Source organism: Haliaeetus albicilla, chromosome 1 (genome assembly GCF_947461875.1).
Source record: "Haliaeetus albicilla chromosome 1, bHalAlb1.1, whole genome shotgun sequence".
Taxonomy (NCBI): Eukaryota; Metazoa; Chordata; class Aves; order Accipitriformes; family Accipitridae; genus Haliaeetus; species Haliaeetus albicilla.
The window spans coordinates 72,765,173-72,783,682 of record NC_091483.1 but is presented as its reverse complement, the minus strand read 5'-3'; the positions used below and the strand labels follow the sequence as shown (position 1 = coordinate 72,783,682).

The window sequence follows — 18,510 nt, the reverse complement described above, 5'->3', positions numbered from 1 at the left end:
TGGGGTTTTTTGTGGATTTTTTTTTTTCTTTTCTTAAATGAGGTGCAGCCTTTGACCACAGTCTACTCCAGGTGCTAGACTATAAAACATTTGTAGGTCAAAGGGAGCAGAACTGAAACAAAAAGGTTTAGAGGCAGCTTCAGAATGCACGGTTCAATGTTTTGGTAGACATGCATGCAAAAACGTATTCAAAGAAAACAATGCATCTAATCAACAAGAGCTGCGGATTCCTTTCTAGCTCCGTATGTAAAAGTCCAGGATGGAGAAATGCACAGAAAGTGCAAAATTTTTATGGAAATCAAACCAAACATATATAAAAAAATGCATTCATGGTCTACTGCTTAAGAGAGAGGGTATACTTAAACAAAACAGTAACACTGCTACTACCTTTGACTTATTGGAGGTGTTACAAGGAATTAGAATATGAAAATCACATAAGAGTTACACATTTTTGATGCAGCCCTGTTTACATACGAAGTGTGAAAAAAGCCGTTTTCTCAAACATAGCAGGAATCAGTTAGATAGGGAAAGCTGTATTTAGCCAGTAAATAGCTGAAATACTTTTCTAATAGCCAGATTCCTAGTGATTGTTCCATATATATTTTTAATTTTCAACTGTTCCATTCTCTGTTTGTCAAAGCTTCATCATACTTTCTCCACATATACATACTCACACCCCATCAAATAGCATCCATTAAATCTTCCCCCAGTATGGCTTGGTTTTGGTGGTGCTACATGAACCTCTGCCATGGATGGTGACTCCTAGCTAAGAGCTCAGTGAAAGCTCTGACTGTTTTAACCTATTGAGTTCCACTTGTATTTAATAGCTTCCTGGCTGTCAGCTAGGCAACTGCTCATCAGGGATTTCTGTATAGGACTGCCTCTCACAGCAATCCACTTACAAAGCAAACTGGGTGGAAAAAAAATTCAATTACTGGGCATACTTCTGGAAGCAGTTGGAAAATCTTAAGATGAACTGAACAGTCCTGGACAGAAGTCTTAAGCAAAATGATGCAGTCAGGTTACATCAGTGCTCTGGTGGTGCATCACTAGAATAAAACTGAATGGTAACACTGTTTATAAGGAAAGAATGCATCAGGGTAGAGAGATGATGCATCACAACATACAGACTCATATTGTGCAATTTCACAGTGAAACTTTCCTGAAGTAACTACTCAGGTTATTGAAAGGAATATTCCATAGTTGACAACTTCTACTAATAAAAGTGTAAGATAATTCTGCTCTCTATGTTTGCGGATGTTCTGGTATGGTCTCTAAGGAAATTGATTCTTGAGTAGAATTATTCCTTAAAAGTAAATGTAGTCATACTGCATTTTGACAACTTGCACTACCAATTGTTTTGCTCTGAAAGACAAATGTCAAAATGCTGTAGGGCTGCATTTACCTGTAAGTGCTTACAAACATTGCTCAAGCCAGTTGCATCTTGGGAAATGCTTTTATAGCTGTGGCAAGTACCTTTTTGCGATCACGTGTAATTTATACTATTTTAAAGTATCAGGAGTTAAAATATGGTACAGGATAGCCTATATCCTTATTACTATCTTAAGTGTTCTGCATGGTTTGTCAAGCAAGAATACACATTTGTCATCTTGCCTTTTAGAATGGAAAACCAGCTATTGGTTATTGTGACAGCTGGGAAATGTAAGTGTTCAACCCATTTAACTAATAAGTCAGTGTATGCACAATCAACATTTATTTTCTCTTAATATGAAAAGCCTCGATATACGCTGCTTAGCTGCCTCTTTTCCAGAAGCACATAAACAGAAGGATGGATGCATCAGTTGCATTAGCACCAATGAAAATTAAAATATGTGCTGAATGTGGGAAAAAATCAGTATGTTCATTCAACTCCTCCCCAGCAACATTACACACACAGAATTAAAGCAAATACATAACTTCTACATCCAACCGCATATACGCCCTACAAAAACGTTAAATATTTGGTCAATAATTTAGCTTAGTGAAGCTGAGTTCTGCTAACTTCTGTCTTCTGTAGAAAGAATTTACTTTGTTCAGCTGACTCCAGATTGACACTATGGAAAGCATAATCCCATACTCCATGAATCATGTGCATCACTTCCAAATCACAATTATAATGCTGTTTTGGAAAACAGAGTATACAAATCAAATTATTTCCCCTACATGGTATGTTATGGGATGCCTGCACTATTTGATGCTATCGGCATAGAGTAATTACTGAAAAGGAGATAACTACGTAAGTTCTGTTGTTTAAAGTGCAGGAACATCCCTTATCAATGCACAGCACTTCAAGGTCTGCATAGAGTATTTTTTAATGTCACAGATCAATGAAAAAGTGCTTCAAATGGAGAAGTTAGCATCAGAGAATTTACATAGGAGAACTCACCTTCATTACTCTACATCTTTCCAAAACCATATCAGAGTAAGTAAGTCTCAGTGTCTTTAGTTGCAGGTTTATAATACACTAAAAACCAGCCAGAATGCAAAGCATATATTAATGCATCCTTAGGACATGTGAACTCTTAATGACAGTGTTACCTCCCCTATTACTCTATTGTTTCACAGCATTTAGGGTGAGTCTTTTGTGGGTAGGTGCAAATGTCTTCTACTTGTGCTGCTGGCTGACTGCAATTCAGCTCTGAAACACAAACAATACAGCCACAGTTCACGCCTCCATCCCATGTTTTCATCAGAAAGGCCCATTCAGAGCGATACACAAAGCCCTCTAAAGCTCTACCCTCAGAGGTTTGTCATAATTTCTTGTCAAAACTGGGTTTCATAGCTTGAGTCCTATGGTAACCCCAGCAACACAATTTCTGCATCAGAGTTCAGCCAGAAAAAGACTGAGTGAATTTACCTCAACCGTCAAAAGATTGTGTAAACATGACATTGACACAACAACTCCTTCCTGATTCTTCTCTTAGACCTATGAACAGTACTCGTCGCAACTTGTTTATCGAAGGGTAAGAGAGAAAAGGAATGCTCCACTTCTTTGCACGGATTTAGTGGGTTTTACAAATTATTTCTATCTTTCCACCAGCTAATTCAAAGCCCCCAGCATTCCTATATCTTACCTTGTGATCTTACTCTTTTTTTTAATATAATCCCTTTTCCTTGTAGCACTATGTGAAAAGGATGATGTTGTACCTTCTGCATCTGCTAATGCACTTCTTCATGAGCAATATTATAATTCTTTTGAATTTTAACTTCTTAAACAATGGGGTAGGGAAGATAAGAAGTATAAACTTTTGTGAGTGAAACTCTAAGTCACTCCAGGAGCTGGGATACCGGCAGAGATAAACTGAAGAAATAACGTCAGTCCAAGAAGTAGACTGGAGCCTTCTAGAAAATATTTCATCTAATCACATTCCAAAACAAAACAAAAAATTTTCCATCTTGTGCTGGTTTTGGTGGGCATAGAGTTAATGTTCTTCATAGTAGCTAGTATGGGGCTATGTTTTGGATTTGTGCTGGAAACAGTGTTGATAATGCAGGGATGTTTTCATTACTGCTGAGCAGTGCTTGCATAAAGCCAAGGCCTTTTCTGCTCCTCACACCTTCCCACCACTGAGTAGGCTGGGGGTGCACAATAAATTGGGAGGGGTCACAGCTGGGACAGCTGACCCCAACTGACCAAAGGGATATTCCAGACCATAGGACATCATGCTCAGTGATAAAACTAGGGGGGGAGTTGGCCGGGGGGCGGGGCCGCTGCTCAGGGACTGGCTGCGCATCGGTTGGTTGGTGGTGAGCAATTGTTTTCATTTGCATCACTTGTCTTTCTTGGGTTTTATTTCTCTTTGTTATTTTCCTTTTCATTATGATTTTCATTATTATTATTATTATTATTATTATTATTATTATATTTCAGTTATTAAACTGTTCTTATCTCAACCAATGAGTTTTCTCACTTCTACCCTTCCAATTCTCTTCCCCCATGCCGCTGCAGTGGGAATGAGCGAGCAGCTGTGTGCTGCTTAGTTGATGGCTGGGGTTAAACCATGGCATCTCTTTGTACGTCTTTGCAGTGAGATTCTGTTCAGACCCACAATAGTCACAAAGCCATTTATAGCAACCTCCACAAGATCATTCAATCTTATTCTCATAAGTACAAAGAACTATGATTTTAACAGGATGAACTGCCTGGAGGTACCCACATTCCTCCTTTGACTGTAGAGGGAGAGGGCTTGACTAGACACCTGAATTCCACAGAGCTAAAATCAGGTGAGGTTAATGCTCTGATGACATTGAGGTGGAAATTATGAGCATTAAATTTGCAGTATCAGTTCTTTCACAGATGAGGTCTACAATGGGTAAATGGAATGAAAGCACAGAATAATGCTTAATATGCAAAGTATTCAAAAAATCCCCATCAGTGTCTTTTATCTTTGCCTTCATGCATATTCCCAGTCCCTAATGCTAAGTCATAGCATGGGACTACTTATGCTTTAAATTTAAAGTGCATGCTCAGTTCCAGTATGCACGGTCAGCACTCCAGTTCCCATTTTCAGCACATTTCAAAAGATGTGAACTTGCTGAAGAAAACCCACACCATAATAATCTGAAGTCTGGTAACACCAAGAACGAGTGAAACCCCAAGAATTCTGCTCAGCTCAGAAAAGGGAGTCAGAGCTCTAAATGTTCTATTCCACCCCAGTGCAATTCTGCTGAAATGGGTGGATAGGGAGACATGTTCTTCCAACTTTCTAAATAACTTTTGTGAAATCAGCCAGTAGTCTTAGTGTCCTAATCAAATGTCCAGCACCAGAAAAGTTCCCATGATGACTGACGAAGTTGACATGGAGAATTCCCCCTTACCTGCCACATGTGGCTGCAACACCTCCAAGACCACTCTGAAGCTGTTGGCTACAGCATTTAACCCCAATGCTTTCACATTTTTGTACCATGTACCCATATATGTATGTACATTCGCATGTAAAAATATCTCCCTCTGGCATCATTTACAGGCCCTAGAAATCCTTTCTGCTCTGCTGTTTTTGTTGTTTGTATACTATTGAACAACATCCCTGTAGAAGCAAATCTCAGCATAAAAATAGCGTATTTAATGACTCAAAGGGACTTTCTGTAACAGAAGGATTCCAATATGATATTAGTTTAGTAAGCAGGGTTTGTATCTCTAAGAACTCCAACTTGTCTTGAGCAGAACACAGATTTTTCTAAGATAGGGTTAACATGAGATTTTTGGTGAACATTGGTGTGTCCTTCGAGCTTGAAATTCAGCAGTGATCTTACCACTGTTTATTTTGCCAGACAACTGGCACAACCACATTGTCACTGACTCCCCCTGTGCTTGTGCAGGCTTTTACATTGTGGCTGGGTAAGCTGGGAAAAATCCTCCACAGGGCTTTCATCCATCTCATACACTTAGCCTTTATTCCAGAAACTGAGATGGGCAAAGATTTTTGGTTTTATTCTTTAGGACTTGAAATCATCAGTAGATCTTATCTCTGAGACACACAATCTACAGAAACTTTGTGCTTGGTGGTAGTTCCACTTCAAGACACAAAAAAATCACTTCTGACTTTGCAGCAGATTAAAAATATATTACTGAGCTCAGGTGTAGCATAGCTTTGGCAAAAAAACTCCAGTGACCGTTGCAAGAGAAATAAAATATGTACTTAATCATCCAGGCAGTCTCGCCGAGTTCCACTGATTTTTGATTAAGCAGAACAGACAGATAAACACAACTAACAGTGTCCTTCCAATCAGTGGTCTCTGCATGAAATCAATGCTTCTGTATTACACTGGAGTTAAAAGGCCCTTATCAAGAGAAAATTCTTATTTCATGAAAGACCTACTGTGCTTGTGTTATTCACAATGCATTTCACAATTCTTGCCGTTTAAATCACGGGCATTTTGCAGACATAGAAGGGTTGTTATTGTTTTTTTTTTTCCTCATAATCACTCTTCCTGTTGCTTCTAATATAACATCCATTGTAAATACACTCAATGGGTCGATTTTGCTCGCACTTATAAAGTCCACTTAATCTTCCTAGGCTCCATGAAAAGCTTTTTGCTTCAGTAATGATGCAGGAACATTTTTTAAGAAAGAGTCTCAAGGAGAGGGTGTTTTTATTTTTTAATTAAGGTTTTACACAGGATAAACATCATTCTCAATGACAGCCTGCCCAATCCCTGTGCTTTATATTAAGGAACGTGCAAAGGACTTTGAAATTGTGCATAAAGGTTGAAGAGGTTGAATGTTAGTCCCAGAATTTGTGTGGATGTGTGAAAACCTACAGGAGGTCCTTTTCTTTTCCATGGAAAACTCCACAGAAGTTCAAGTGCCAGAAGTCAATGGCCTCAGAAGTTTTCAGAGTCCATCAAGGCATTTTTTCCTTTCTAAATTATACAGGAAGAAATAAATATCCCAATTCCATATGTCACAAAATGTACCTGAGGTAACCTGCAACTTTGTGAAAACCACTTCCCTATATTTTGAAAACCTGTAAAACACACTTCACATAGTTGCAGAATCTTAGCTGCACTATAAAAAGTCATTTTTTTTGCCACATACCTTTTTTTTGTTGGTAGGACAAATGTAGAAATTGTCAATAACAGTGGCAATTCCAGGCTGTAGATTCAACTTTGTGTATAACGTCCCAAAATCTGAGGACCTGAAAGAAATCAAACATCTGTAAGTGCTCTCTTCTAAAGGCTTCAGCATTGAAACTCTGAAAAAACACCCACTTTGTAGCACTAACTATCCATTTTCAGTGCTTCTCTGCCATCCTTTTGTTCTTTTTGGTGCTCATTAGCTACTAAAAGAAACCTGCCACTATTAAAAATATTTTTCTAGGTTTGAAAAAACATGGCTAGTTCTGTCTGTTCTGTGTGATGCTAGTTTTCATTCTGACACTGCACCGTGCAGTGACAGAAGCCCAACAATTATACCTTTCCATCACCACCCACAAGGTGGGAAAAAAAAGAGGTAAGTAGCGCAAAGGCTCATCAGCAAGTACTAACAACACCTCCTCAGCTATGCAGAAAAAGAAGAGCTGACTTCAGAGCCTGGTGTTGCATAAGAGAACAATTTGGCCTGAAATCTGGAAGACTCGCAATGGACCACTACCAGAATTTGTACTTGATAAAAGTATCCATCCACTCCTCCAGCTCTTTTTTCGAGGATCACTAAATTTTGAATGAATAAAACCAAAGTCAGCACTTGGTCAGCAGTATGTCATACACACAAATCTATGAATATTTCAAATGTGTGCACTCTGCAGAAATTGTTTCGTATTCCTGAAAAATCTACAATGAAAAATGGCATCTGTGCTACGCGCCTCTATTGGCAATGTCTAGTATAAAAAGAATGCACAAGTAAAATGTTAGTAGAGGAAAACATTAGTTAGTGAAACTCAAAGCAAGTCACATCCAAAATTAAATCACTTCGGATGAAGTCTCACTTGTTCTATATAGGATCGAATTGCACCATATGGTCTCTCCATATTTACAGTTTTGCCTTTCACATTTGGAAGGGGACTCAGACACATCTAAGGCACCTATCCCTTCTTCACCAAGAAGCCCTCCCTAGGACAGATGGTTGGTGGGAGGACTTACACTCTATACTCCTTTTTTTTCACTGGAATAACAATCTCCTTTAACAAACAGGGCTGAAGGTGCCCTGCCTTTTACCTCTGCATCACTCAAACATTTGGGAACACGCAACAGCTGTCATGTCCAACAGAACCAGGATGAGACCTTTGTCCTTCCCAGTGTGACACTGAGGACTGCCTATGCAGTGATTTCTGCCCTATAGCCCCGTTCTAACATGTTCATTGCTCCTCGGTGGGCTCTGTTGTCTCATACTCCTCGCCCAGAGGAGTCACTGCTGAAATTCATAGGAACATGACTGAGTACAGCAAGAGAGAAAAGCGAGAAACCAAATCCCTGGCTGAGGTGGCCCACAGCCTGAGGCCTCCTCCAAGCCACGGGAGGCAGAACGGTCCCCAAGGGACAGGTGCCCACAGGAGGCTGCCATGAGCAGAGTGCCCACCTTCTGCCTGCCCGTGTCCCAGTCCCACTGAGGATGTCATTAAGTCAAAGGGCACGTGGTACGAAGCCAGAGGCGGCTACTTTGCTTTCACACATTCAGCTTTCCACATGATATGAGAACTTTTACTGTGGTTGTGGAACAGCTTTCTATGTCTTTGGCATCACCAGGCATATTGGGCACAGAATGATATGCCTGGATCAGGTCCTAAGGGACACCAAGTAAAAAAGGGTTCATATCTACCTTGCTGTCCTTCCCTCTCTACCAGTCAAAAAATGATAGGGCATAAGCCTATGACACACAGACCACACTCACAGACTAAAGTTGAGATTTTATCTATTTTATAGAGACATCTGAATCACTTGATCAGTTTTTTTCCCCCATAATGTTGCTTCGCGTGCAGATATACAGCAATGCATTACAAAAGTTGGAATCATAGCAATTCAGTTTTGACAAATAATTGTGTAGAAATCAAATACATACAATTGCACTGTACTGGGTATTCAGCACCGAGCTAATTAAAATTCTAAAGGGATTAGTACGGACAGTGTGAAACCTAATTTGCTGGAGGTGTTTGACAGAAAAAAAATTAAACTGAAGACTAAAATACTGACTTCAGCCAGATGTACTGAAATCATGCAGAACAAGTATGTATGATGGAAACAGAACCTAGTCTATTCTCTTTGAGGAAAGAATATCAGGTCAGTGACTTGCCCAGTAATAACAACCTGAAATAATTCTCTGAACCTTAAAGATGATCCAATTTACTTTGAAGAGGCAGTTCCAGGATTAATACAATGGGACCACTGGAGAGTGACACTGCAGGAGGGATGGTGGCGGCAACTGTATCAAGGTATGAAAAGAGTACAGGCAGAAAGCCCAAAGAGGATAGGCCATTTCAAAGATAAAAAGTTCCAGTCTAAAATTACTCTTCGAATTCTCATGACTTATAAAAAGTACTGCCAGAAAAGAATAAAGTTGCAACAAAAAGAGTACGCTAAGGTAACTAAGGTATTTTCAGACAAAGGTAGAAGAACTATATAGTCAAAAATCTTTTCTTTTCTGGTACAAATTAGCTATCTCAAGGGGAAAAAAAAAATCCTGTTCCAACCTGAGACAACAGGCTAATGCATATCCATAAAGGTAGGTACACCATGCCTAAGCAGGAAGACACGGCTTGGCAGAAGATCTGTGGATCTATGGAGAAATTTATTCAGACTCCTAAATCTTTTTTACTATAACCCAGCCTCAAGCGAGCGCAGGAATGTCAGCTACTCTTTGAGACATTTACATACAAGAGGACACAGTTCAAGGACATCATTCAAGGGAAGCACTGTCCAAAATAACTGGTTTACCAAAACAGCTATAATCCAGAGAAAACAGGTCACCACAACTTTTTTACTTGAGTTATAAATTCCAAGTTCCTGACTCTGCATATATAAAGAATTACCATTTTGTAGCGCACAGCTAGAACAGAATTCCCTGTAATTGTACTACTGGGCTACAGACAGGATTGTGGAAGAATGAATTCTGGGATCTCAGTGCACGCCTATTTCAAGAACATATTAAGAAGAAGCACAAAATGTGTTTTGTACAAATTCAGGAGAGGAGGAACCCTCTATGCTCTTGCAGTCATAAAGAGATTTTCGTGTGTGCGTGTTAAAATCCAAACTTGTGCTTTGTTAAAAGTGTTAAGGAAAGGGGAAAAAAAAAAACCACAGAAATGAACCATCTGTGTTTATCAGGATAAATACATTCTCTTTCCTCCCTAAAAATTCATGAAAAGATATTTCAAGGTATAATCGAAAAAGGCTACACATGTATTTGATAAGAACAGTAAAACATTCTTCTATAGCATGGTTTATTTGCAGTGGTAGCACAACAGCAGAACTCCATAAACCAGAGCAAGAAATGTAAAGTCTGCTATCTTAAAGATGGGCCTGATCTGCAGTTCTGAGTGATCTGCATGCAGTTAGTGAACATTTTGGCTTCCTGTGAGACATTCCAGGGGACACAGCAAGCTATGCACAGGCTGCTTCCTGCTGCTGCTTATCCACCTGTGTGCTACACGCTATAGATTGTATGGATGTTTCTTAGCAGAGCAAAACTCGGGGGAGGACTCATAGGAAACACATCTTCCAGCATTCAGGTGATGGGCCATTCAAGAGCAGTAGGACCATCAGATGCTGGAACAACATGATTACTCATGTACTGATGCAGATATCACACAACCTGTGTTTGACAGGGCTTGCAGCTGGGTAATAGCTTCTTTGAAAGTGTGTACATCTGCTGAAATATGTGCCATTCTTTTTTGTTTAAGGAATGTTCAAATAGCAATCATCAAAACCATACAATGATATTACAGCCCAGACAGAATGATGTCTTTTTAGCTTGTGAGCTCAAATGATAGTTGGAAAACTTCCAAGTGGTATAGAAATGTACCCTGATGAAACAAACTTCCAAAGCCCCTAAACTTTGAGGAAATTTGGGTCTCCTTAAAAATGTAACTTTTTAATATTGGAGCTAAAATAAATCTATGCCTAACATAATTTGGAACTGTACCTAAACGCTGAGTCTGGACATTATCCAACAGAAATATTGAGAAAGAAGAAGAAATTTAACAGATACGAAAAGAGACATGAACCAAATGTTTGCCAGTCTGAACTTCACTACCATTATACAGCTCTCCACTGATGACTCACAGCTATGATTCAGTATTCCTCATTGTTAGTTGTTTTTCCAGATTACATTTACAAGTATATATTAAAATATATATATAAGAAACATTAAAATGTATATAGTAAGATGTTAATGAAAATTTTGAGACAGATGAAAATTACATTCTCAAATCAAATTTAATACTCAAAGAAATGTCAACTGCAAATGCTTCCTTTCCCATTTTCTTTTATTTTTAATGAATTGAAGAGACGCACTGGAAGAAGAATGGTTTGAACACTTAACACACATGTTCATCAGATTTCCTCTACCTTTTCTTCTTGAAGATTAACTCAAGCTCCATTCTAGCCAAATGAGCCATACTGTAGGAGCCCTATTAACTGAAAATCCTAGAAGACAACAATGAAGAGATTTTAAATGACACATGGATTACTTAACTAGCGAAACAAAAAGAAAGCCTTTGGAAAAAAAACATACAAAAGATCTGCTGGTTTAGATTATTGATAAGTTGATAAAAAAAAAAAAGACTCAATTGAGAATCACATGGAGACTCAAGGAAGAGTGGATCTGAGTGTAACACTCACTGGACTTCTTCCCACTTAATATTCTCCAGACTGTATTGCAAATGTCATCTTCTTGCCTTCCCCTCCTTTTGGTCAGAAGAACAATCCAGTATTTACACCATGAACTTTAAAGTGCAAGAGAAATTAATTCAGGTTCTTGCTCTGTCACAGACTTATGTCTAACACCAGGATTTCCTTTGTGTTCTGGTCCCTCACCTGAAAAATAGAGACAACACTATCTCCTATACCTCAAATGTCTGTAAGGAAAATAGGTATCTACAGGACAGTACAGTAACGAAGAATTGGCTGATGGAGTATCTAAAAGAGATTACATCAGAAGTTCCAACAACAAATGCCAGGACAAACTGCCTGAAAGGGAAGTAACCAGAGGAATATCATTTAAGAAGTGGTACACTAAGGTATCTTCTTTACTTAAACAGCACAGAAGCCTTCAAGGGCTCTTAAACGTACAATGTGGAAATTGAAGACTTTGGTTAGCCTCCTGTCTTTTTGAACATCAACAAAAAACCTCCAAGACCCTAAAGCCTTTCTTCAGAGTAGAAACACATTGTAACATTAGGTTCCAATACCTGACTCATGTATTGAGGAATTTGTGCAGGTGAAAGTTTCTTCAAAGGCTGTAGAAGAGTATGACTCCTAGCAATCCAATTAACAGATTACTCATCAGCTATAAACTCTGCTGGAGAACTTTCTGAAAATACCTCTCTCTCTGCTTTCCAGAAAAGTTGAACCTTTTTGAAGTTATGTATTTTTCCTCTCAAAAACAGAAATATAGAAATGTTTTTTCCTTAATCCAGTTTTACACTAAAGAATCAATGGTGTAGGCAAGAGCTAACAGATAAACAGTTTAGCAACTTCACATTTAGGCAATAGAGTTCACCTTTTTTTCCAAAAGCACTACGAAGACCAGTGTATCCTGTTTTTACTTATCAATCCATTACTGATAACATATATTGATCACATATGCTGATAACATAGATATTTTTAAGAACTGTGGATTATCACAACAGCCCTTTTAGCTGAAGTGACCTGCTCTGTAATGTTCTGATGAGTACAGAACATGGTGCAACTCTGCATTTATATAGGTATAGAGATTCCTTCCCATTTTTACAGGTATTATGTGCACATGAAGAGCCCTACAGTCTCGGTCACTCCATGGGAGCACAATAAAGGACAAGTGGCCATTCATAGTAGCTTTTTAGTGACCTGTAAATATATAGTTGCTTGTAAAATACTGACCTAAATAAATCCACAGAAAAGAACTCAAATGAAACCAAAACACTGAACAGCCACATTCATATCAAGTGAGAACTCAAGGAGGGTCAAAACGTCACAAATTCTAGAACTGGACTTTTATTAAATGCATTACATATACCCAATTCGACTGGCTGCACTAAGAGGGAAAACCAGTCCTCTGTAGCTGATAATAAAAGCAAAGATTACCCTGCTAGGTGACTTAGGGGAGTCAGATCCTTCCTCAGGAACTATGGTTACTAGCTTCACAGTGAGGAATAGGACACTGCCTTATTTTGCAATGCATGTAAAAATCACATAAGACAAATGCTAAACGATGCTACATGTTGGCTTCTCCCCTGAGGGTCTGACAACTGGTTCCCCTGATGCTACACAGTACCTGGGCTGACTGCCCCATACTGGCATGCCAGGCTACAACTTTCTATTCCAACGTTGCAATTACCTTTGCAGAAAGTGTTTCAAAGCCCACATTTTCCAGGAATTACCCTGTCTCAGAGCTCTCCGGTCACAAAGTGTCACATAGTACAGGAATTCATGTTTTCTTATGAGGGAACATGGAAGGTGACAAACAGAGCTCTGTGTATGGGTGGGGGTGTTGCTTGGTGCAGAAATTCAAGCTATAGAATACATACTTATGTACTGTATCATGTTTTCCCTTACTGGTATCTGTTGTCACATATTTATCGTGTACCATTTTTGGTTAATTACTTAATCTCTACAATATATACACACACACTTAAACTCCAATAGTTAGCAGCATTGTGTCTTTAGTATAAACTACATATCTTTCAGTGCTGTATTTATACATTCGTACTCTGCGTAGTCTCACTGTACACCACCACAGTTATCTTTTGCAGCCCTTCATTAGTCCTTCAGTATAGCACAAACATCCTGCTCGTTAGCCTATAATCACGCTGCTTATCGGTTACATTTTCAAGCTCCTCATTACTTTGCTGCACAGCTCCAATAATTAGCCTTCATATTTTACAGGCCCGCAAAACATCGCATTAGCTTCTATTAGCTGCAGCCATCACCTTTTCTCCCAGAAACTGTTAGTTTAGGTAAGACACCTATTCTGAAACTGCTGCCTTTGTGCATTAATTCCATCACCAACACAGAGCGCTTCCTGACAGCACGTTTTGGAAGGCACAGCCTGTAGCCACGCTTGCAGTACACAGATATTTGTGATGAATCCGTTCAACCATGAAACAAGCAGTGTCACAGTGACAAAGCAGACAAGACACTGCCAGGCTTACGTCTTACTTCTCTAAAAAGTAAAAGCTCTGTGTTATTTCTTCTTTCTTAGCTTTAAAACCCAGATGGGGCTGGGGCAGGCAGCGGAGCACGCAGCCTTCGAGGTGCAGTCGCTGGACACAGCCAGGCCTGGGGGCACCTGAAAAATTCCTCACCATCATTCTACTCCAGCCATTTGCTCCTGTTAAAAACAAAAACAACTGAAATGATCCAGGTTCCAATTAATGGGTTTGAAGATTTGCTTTCAACCTGGATCATTTCAGTAATCCTGTTTACAACTCAGTCCCACAAACAGTTGTAGTGACCTAAATAAGGGAGTAGAAAACAAGAATGAAATTGTGGGAAATAGGGAAAGATCAATTTCTTACCACACTTTCTTCACTGAATTCAGTGTATCATGTAACTAAACATTAGTGTGCATTTATCCTAAGAAACAGTCCTGTGTAGATTTAATTTCAGCAGCTGCAAATCCAGCCTTGCATTAGTAGGTCTCAGCAAGGAATGGAGTATATCATGGAGCGTTTGAGGGGTTTGCTACTGAGAGACAGCTCTGGCATATTAGAAACACAAATAAAATACCAGAACTGATAACTCACACAGTGCTACAAAAATGAGTAATATTAATTTGGGGGTTTTGTACCATAAAAATGCTAGCCGAATTAGAGTACAGGAATAATTTTACTGGTAGGTGTATATTTTTTAGTAAAAAGGCTTTCCTCTATAAGCTCAGTTTATTATTTCTGAAAGTACTGTGTTGGGAAAAAACCCCAGTGGCTTCACTTAACTACTTAATTACTACCTACAAAAGAAAGGAATACTTCACTTCCTATATTAGGAAGTGTTAACTTCCACCAATTTGAACTAATAACCAACCACCTTTGAAAAAAAGGTGTGTTTGTTGAACATTTAGGGAGAAGAAAAAAGAAAGAAAAGCCTTTGGTGCTAAAGTGCAATTTTCCAAAATTATGCTTACTAACTGTCTTGCCAGAAGCGGAAACATCCTTGTATCACCTCCAGTACAATTCCTCTTTTATGAATGCTGTGACTGGAAATGAGTAATTACAAAGGAAAATTTCTCATCTCGCATACTTGTGTCCTTTGGGGAAAGAGGATGGTTTAAGAACATTTTCCTGAGGTTTGCAAGGAACATTAAAATCCTCCACCATGGAAAAATGCTAGGTATTTCCCACAGCCCAAGCTTTTTATTTAAACCACTACACACTGCTGAAATATTTCTGAAACAACTTTATTGTCAGTCAGGCAGCTCCTTGGAAGGCAAGAAGAATGTTGGGATGTATGAGAAGAGAGAATTTGGCCTTGTGCTTTCTGACAAGAACAGCAAGTTTTCTTGTAATTGCTGGATAGATGTGGCTGCAACAAAAACATTTACAAAACTAAAAAAGCACTGATAACAATTTAATAAATTGTATGTGCACATTCGCATGCGATTATGTATTCCTCTAGTAACGGGCTCTGCCAACTACAACAGTCAGCTACTTACTCTTCAGTAAATGGAACTCTTCTTTAAGTCCATTTGCAGAAGTTTTTGCATTTGCTGCTGAAGTGCTGACCTCAACTTTATGATTGTTCTGGGGGAGGTGGGAAGAGGAGTGAATTATATGGCCAGGTTGTAGCACTTTATAAAAAGGTAAACGAAGTCAATGTTTTGTCAGTAATTTCACTGTGGTACTCTGCACCTGAGGCCAAACACTTGGCAGAACTAAGGGGGGAACTGGACATTTTTGTAAAGAATGAAAATATCCTAAACAGTAAGTAAATACAGATAAATAGACTGGTATCGGGTGGAGGCTGGGCAGTGTTGAGATGCAGCGCAAGTTCAACGAGGATATTGGTTGCCTTGTCCCCAGTGTCAAAGGAGTGATTATTCTAAGTTATTACAATTGCATCAGGAACAAAATCTTTGCAAGGAATTTTAAGGCCCATCATTTTGAATTCCTCTCCTGCAACAGGAGTTCACTGTCCACGTCAAAAACACTGCCTGTCTCACTCATGTCTGCCCATGAACGAGGTTGCCACGACGTGCCTGAAGTCATGAAAGCATTCAGAGAGTTAACCAAGATTAGGTTTTCCTAACAGCCTTTAAAATCACCCTGCGTCTGTGCTGCCTGGACTGGCGGTCTGCAGGCCAGGGTGGGAAAGCCGAGGCACACCTGAGGGTGCTGCAGTACTGGGGGAACTCAGGTCCTCACAACCACTTCAGCAGGATTTCGTTTTGGACTTGCTAATGACCCCAGCCGCTACCTCCTAATAGCCTTCTACAATCGCTGAAGCTTTTTTTTTTTTTAAATTTATTTTGTTTAGAGCTTTCAGCAGCCAAATTTCTCTTGCAGTCGTTCTCCTGTAACTGCAGTGACACCCGGGGAGGGCCGAGCCCATCAGCTGTAGTTTGGCCTGCTGTTGAACCTGGCAAGCCAGCAGCACATAAAGCCCCAGCAGATGTTTCTGCTTTTATAGCAGCTCTTCCAAACCCTTGCCCAGACATAAATCCAAAATAGATCCAGAAAAGAGACAAACAGTGCCACCATCACGGGTCTTAAAATTAGGAGGCAGAACCGGCCTTTTCCGCAGGACTCCGAGAGACCATTAGCAGCAGAAGGTGCCGTGAAGTGTTCCCATAAATTATGCTGACAGATTACGAGGGCCAGCCACAGCAAATGCAGCACATTTTGCACTGCACCGCAGTTTGCTAGGAAACAGAATCCTAAGACAAATACACGCATTTACATAGGAGTTTCCAAACTAAGAAGATCACACTTCATAGCAACAAGTACAGGAAGCGGGCGCTTTTATGGCCATTAACACTTTCACATGGATCTACGGTGCTTCCACGCCATGGTAATGAATGTTCTAAAAAGAAGTCAGTAAGGAGATGATCCTTGGCAGAAGTTTTCTGAATACGTGCCATGCTGGATCTATTTTGCAAAAGGAAAGTCGCACTAAGAGTGTGTTCACAGCTGACACTGTGCTTTATAGGAGAGAGGGTTGATATATACCAGGGTGACGTGCTAATATATTCGGTCACTTGATGATGACTAACTGCTCTTAACGGAAGCTTGGTCCACTATAAATTGTTGCCATGTAATTTCAAATGCAAGTGAAAACAACCCCCACAGAATAAGAATAGTTCTCTACATTGAAAATAACACAAAACACTTAAGGAGCCAAAAATTCAATCACACTCTTGTCTGGCATTAAGGGAGACTAGGAAGAGAAAAAAGTGACCCAGCATCTAAAACGGAGTTCTTTTTGTAGGAGTGAAGGTTATTATGTGTTCTCCTGCTTCCCCTAGCATCTACCATTCAAGCTCAGATGGAGCTGCCAGCAGAGGATGCAGCTCTGCAGGTCTGGGGCTGCTGGGGTGTCTGGGGTCCCTCACTGAGGCTGGGACAGCAGGAGATGGGCTCCTTCCTTGCTGGGGCCTTGTGGTGGTGGAAGATCTGCATCGCCAAGTGAAGAGCTGCAGAAGGAGGTCGGCAGACTTCACAGCTTCTGAGATGATGGGGAAAAGATCCATGGGATGATGACAGCAAGTTTATAGATGATGCAAAACTGTGAGGAGTGGCTGATACGTAAGTGGTATATCTTGTGGAGATATGGGCAAACAGGAATCTCATGAAGCTCAACAAAGGGAGGTGCAAAGTCCTGCACTTGGAGAGTAGTAACTTCATGCACCAGTACATACTGGAGGCCAACAGGTTGGAAAGCAGCTTTGCAGAAAAGGCCCTGGGGGTCCTGGTGCACATCAAGTTGAACGCAGCCCAGCAATGTGCCCTTGCAGCAAAGGCGGCCAACAGTTTCTCAGGCTGCATCAGGAAGAGCATTGCCAGCAGACCAAGGGAGGTGACCCTTCCCACTCAGCACTGGTGAGACTCATCTGCAGTCCTGTGGCCCCTCAGTATGAAAGAGGCATGGACATACTGGAGTAAGTCCAGCAAAGAGCCACAAAGATGATTAGAGACTGGAGCATCTACCACATAGGGCAAGGTTGAGAGAGCTGGGACTGTTCAGCCTGGAGAAGAGAAGGATCAGGGGAAACCTTATCAGTGTGTATGAATACCTAATAGGAGGGAGAAAAAATTAAGCCAGACTCTTGGCAGTGCCCAGTGACAAGACAAGTGGCCATGGGCACAAATTGATATACATTAAACTCCATTTAGACATAAGAAAAAAATATTTTTAACCATGAGGCTGGTTGAACACTGGCACAGGTTGCCCAGAAGGCTGTGGAATCTCCATCCTGGGAGATACTCAAAACTCAATTGGACAAGGTCTAGAGCACCGTGCTTTGAGCAAGGGGGCTGGATTCAATAATGTCAAAAGTTCCCTTCCAACCTCAATCAATTTGTGATTCTGCAGCTACTGAAAATTACACCATGATTTGTCTTTGTTGAAGATACTGTGTAACAAAAACCATTTTCTGCAGACAACCAACACAATTAGAGCATCACCAGGTCACAGAAGGAACATAGCTGAATATTTTCTGGGAAATCCACAACTTCACATGAAGTCTTGACCATACTAAAAACAAAAGCTTTGCCATTTTGTTTTGTCTTTAAGTTCAGTGGGAATCAGAAGACTGCCTGGAGTCTGCTTGTGCCAAAGTGCCCGACTGTGCAGCAGTGTTGGTTAAGCCAACAAAAGATACCCTCACATTTACTGATAAGCAAAGTACCTACAACATAGGTCCCGCACAATCTTTGGATATGA

At 40.1% G+C, this 18,510-nt stretch overlaps 1 protein-coding gene across 6 annotated transcripts in view; it reads right to left on the bottom strand.

Moving 5' to 3' along the window:
• SORCS2 (sortilin related VPS10 domain containing receptor 2) overlaps positions 1–18,510 on the bottom strand; it is a 581,857-nt gene that overhangs the window by 249,999 nt on the left and 313,348 nt on the right. For all 6 annotated transcript variants that reach the window (XM_069794263.1, XM_069794279.1, XM_069794269.1 and 3 more), the window contains exon 3: positions 6,539–6,638. In XM_069794263.1, coding sequence (XP_069650364.1) covers positions 6,539–6,638 — 100 coding nt within the window. The remainder of the gene's footprint in view (positions 1–6,538; positions 6,639–18,510) is intronic.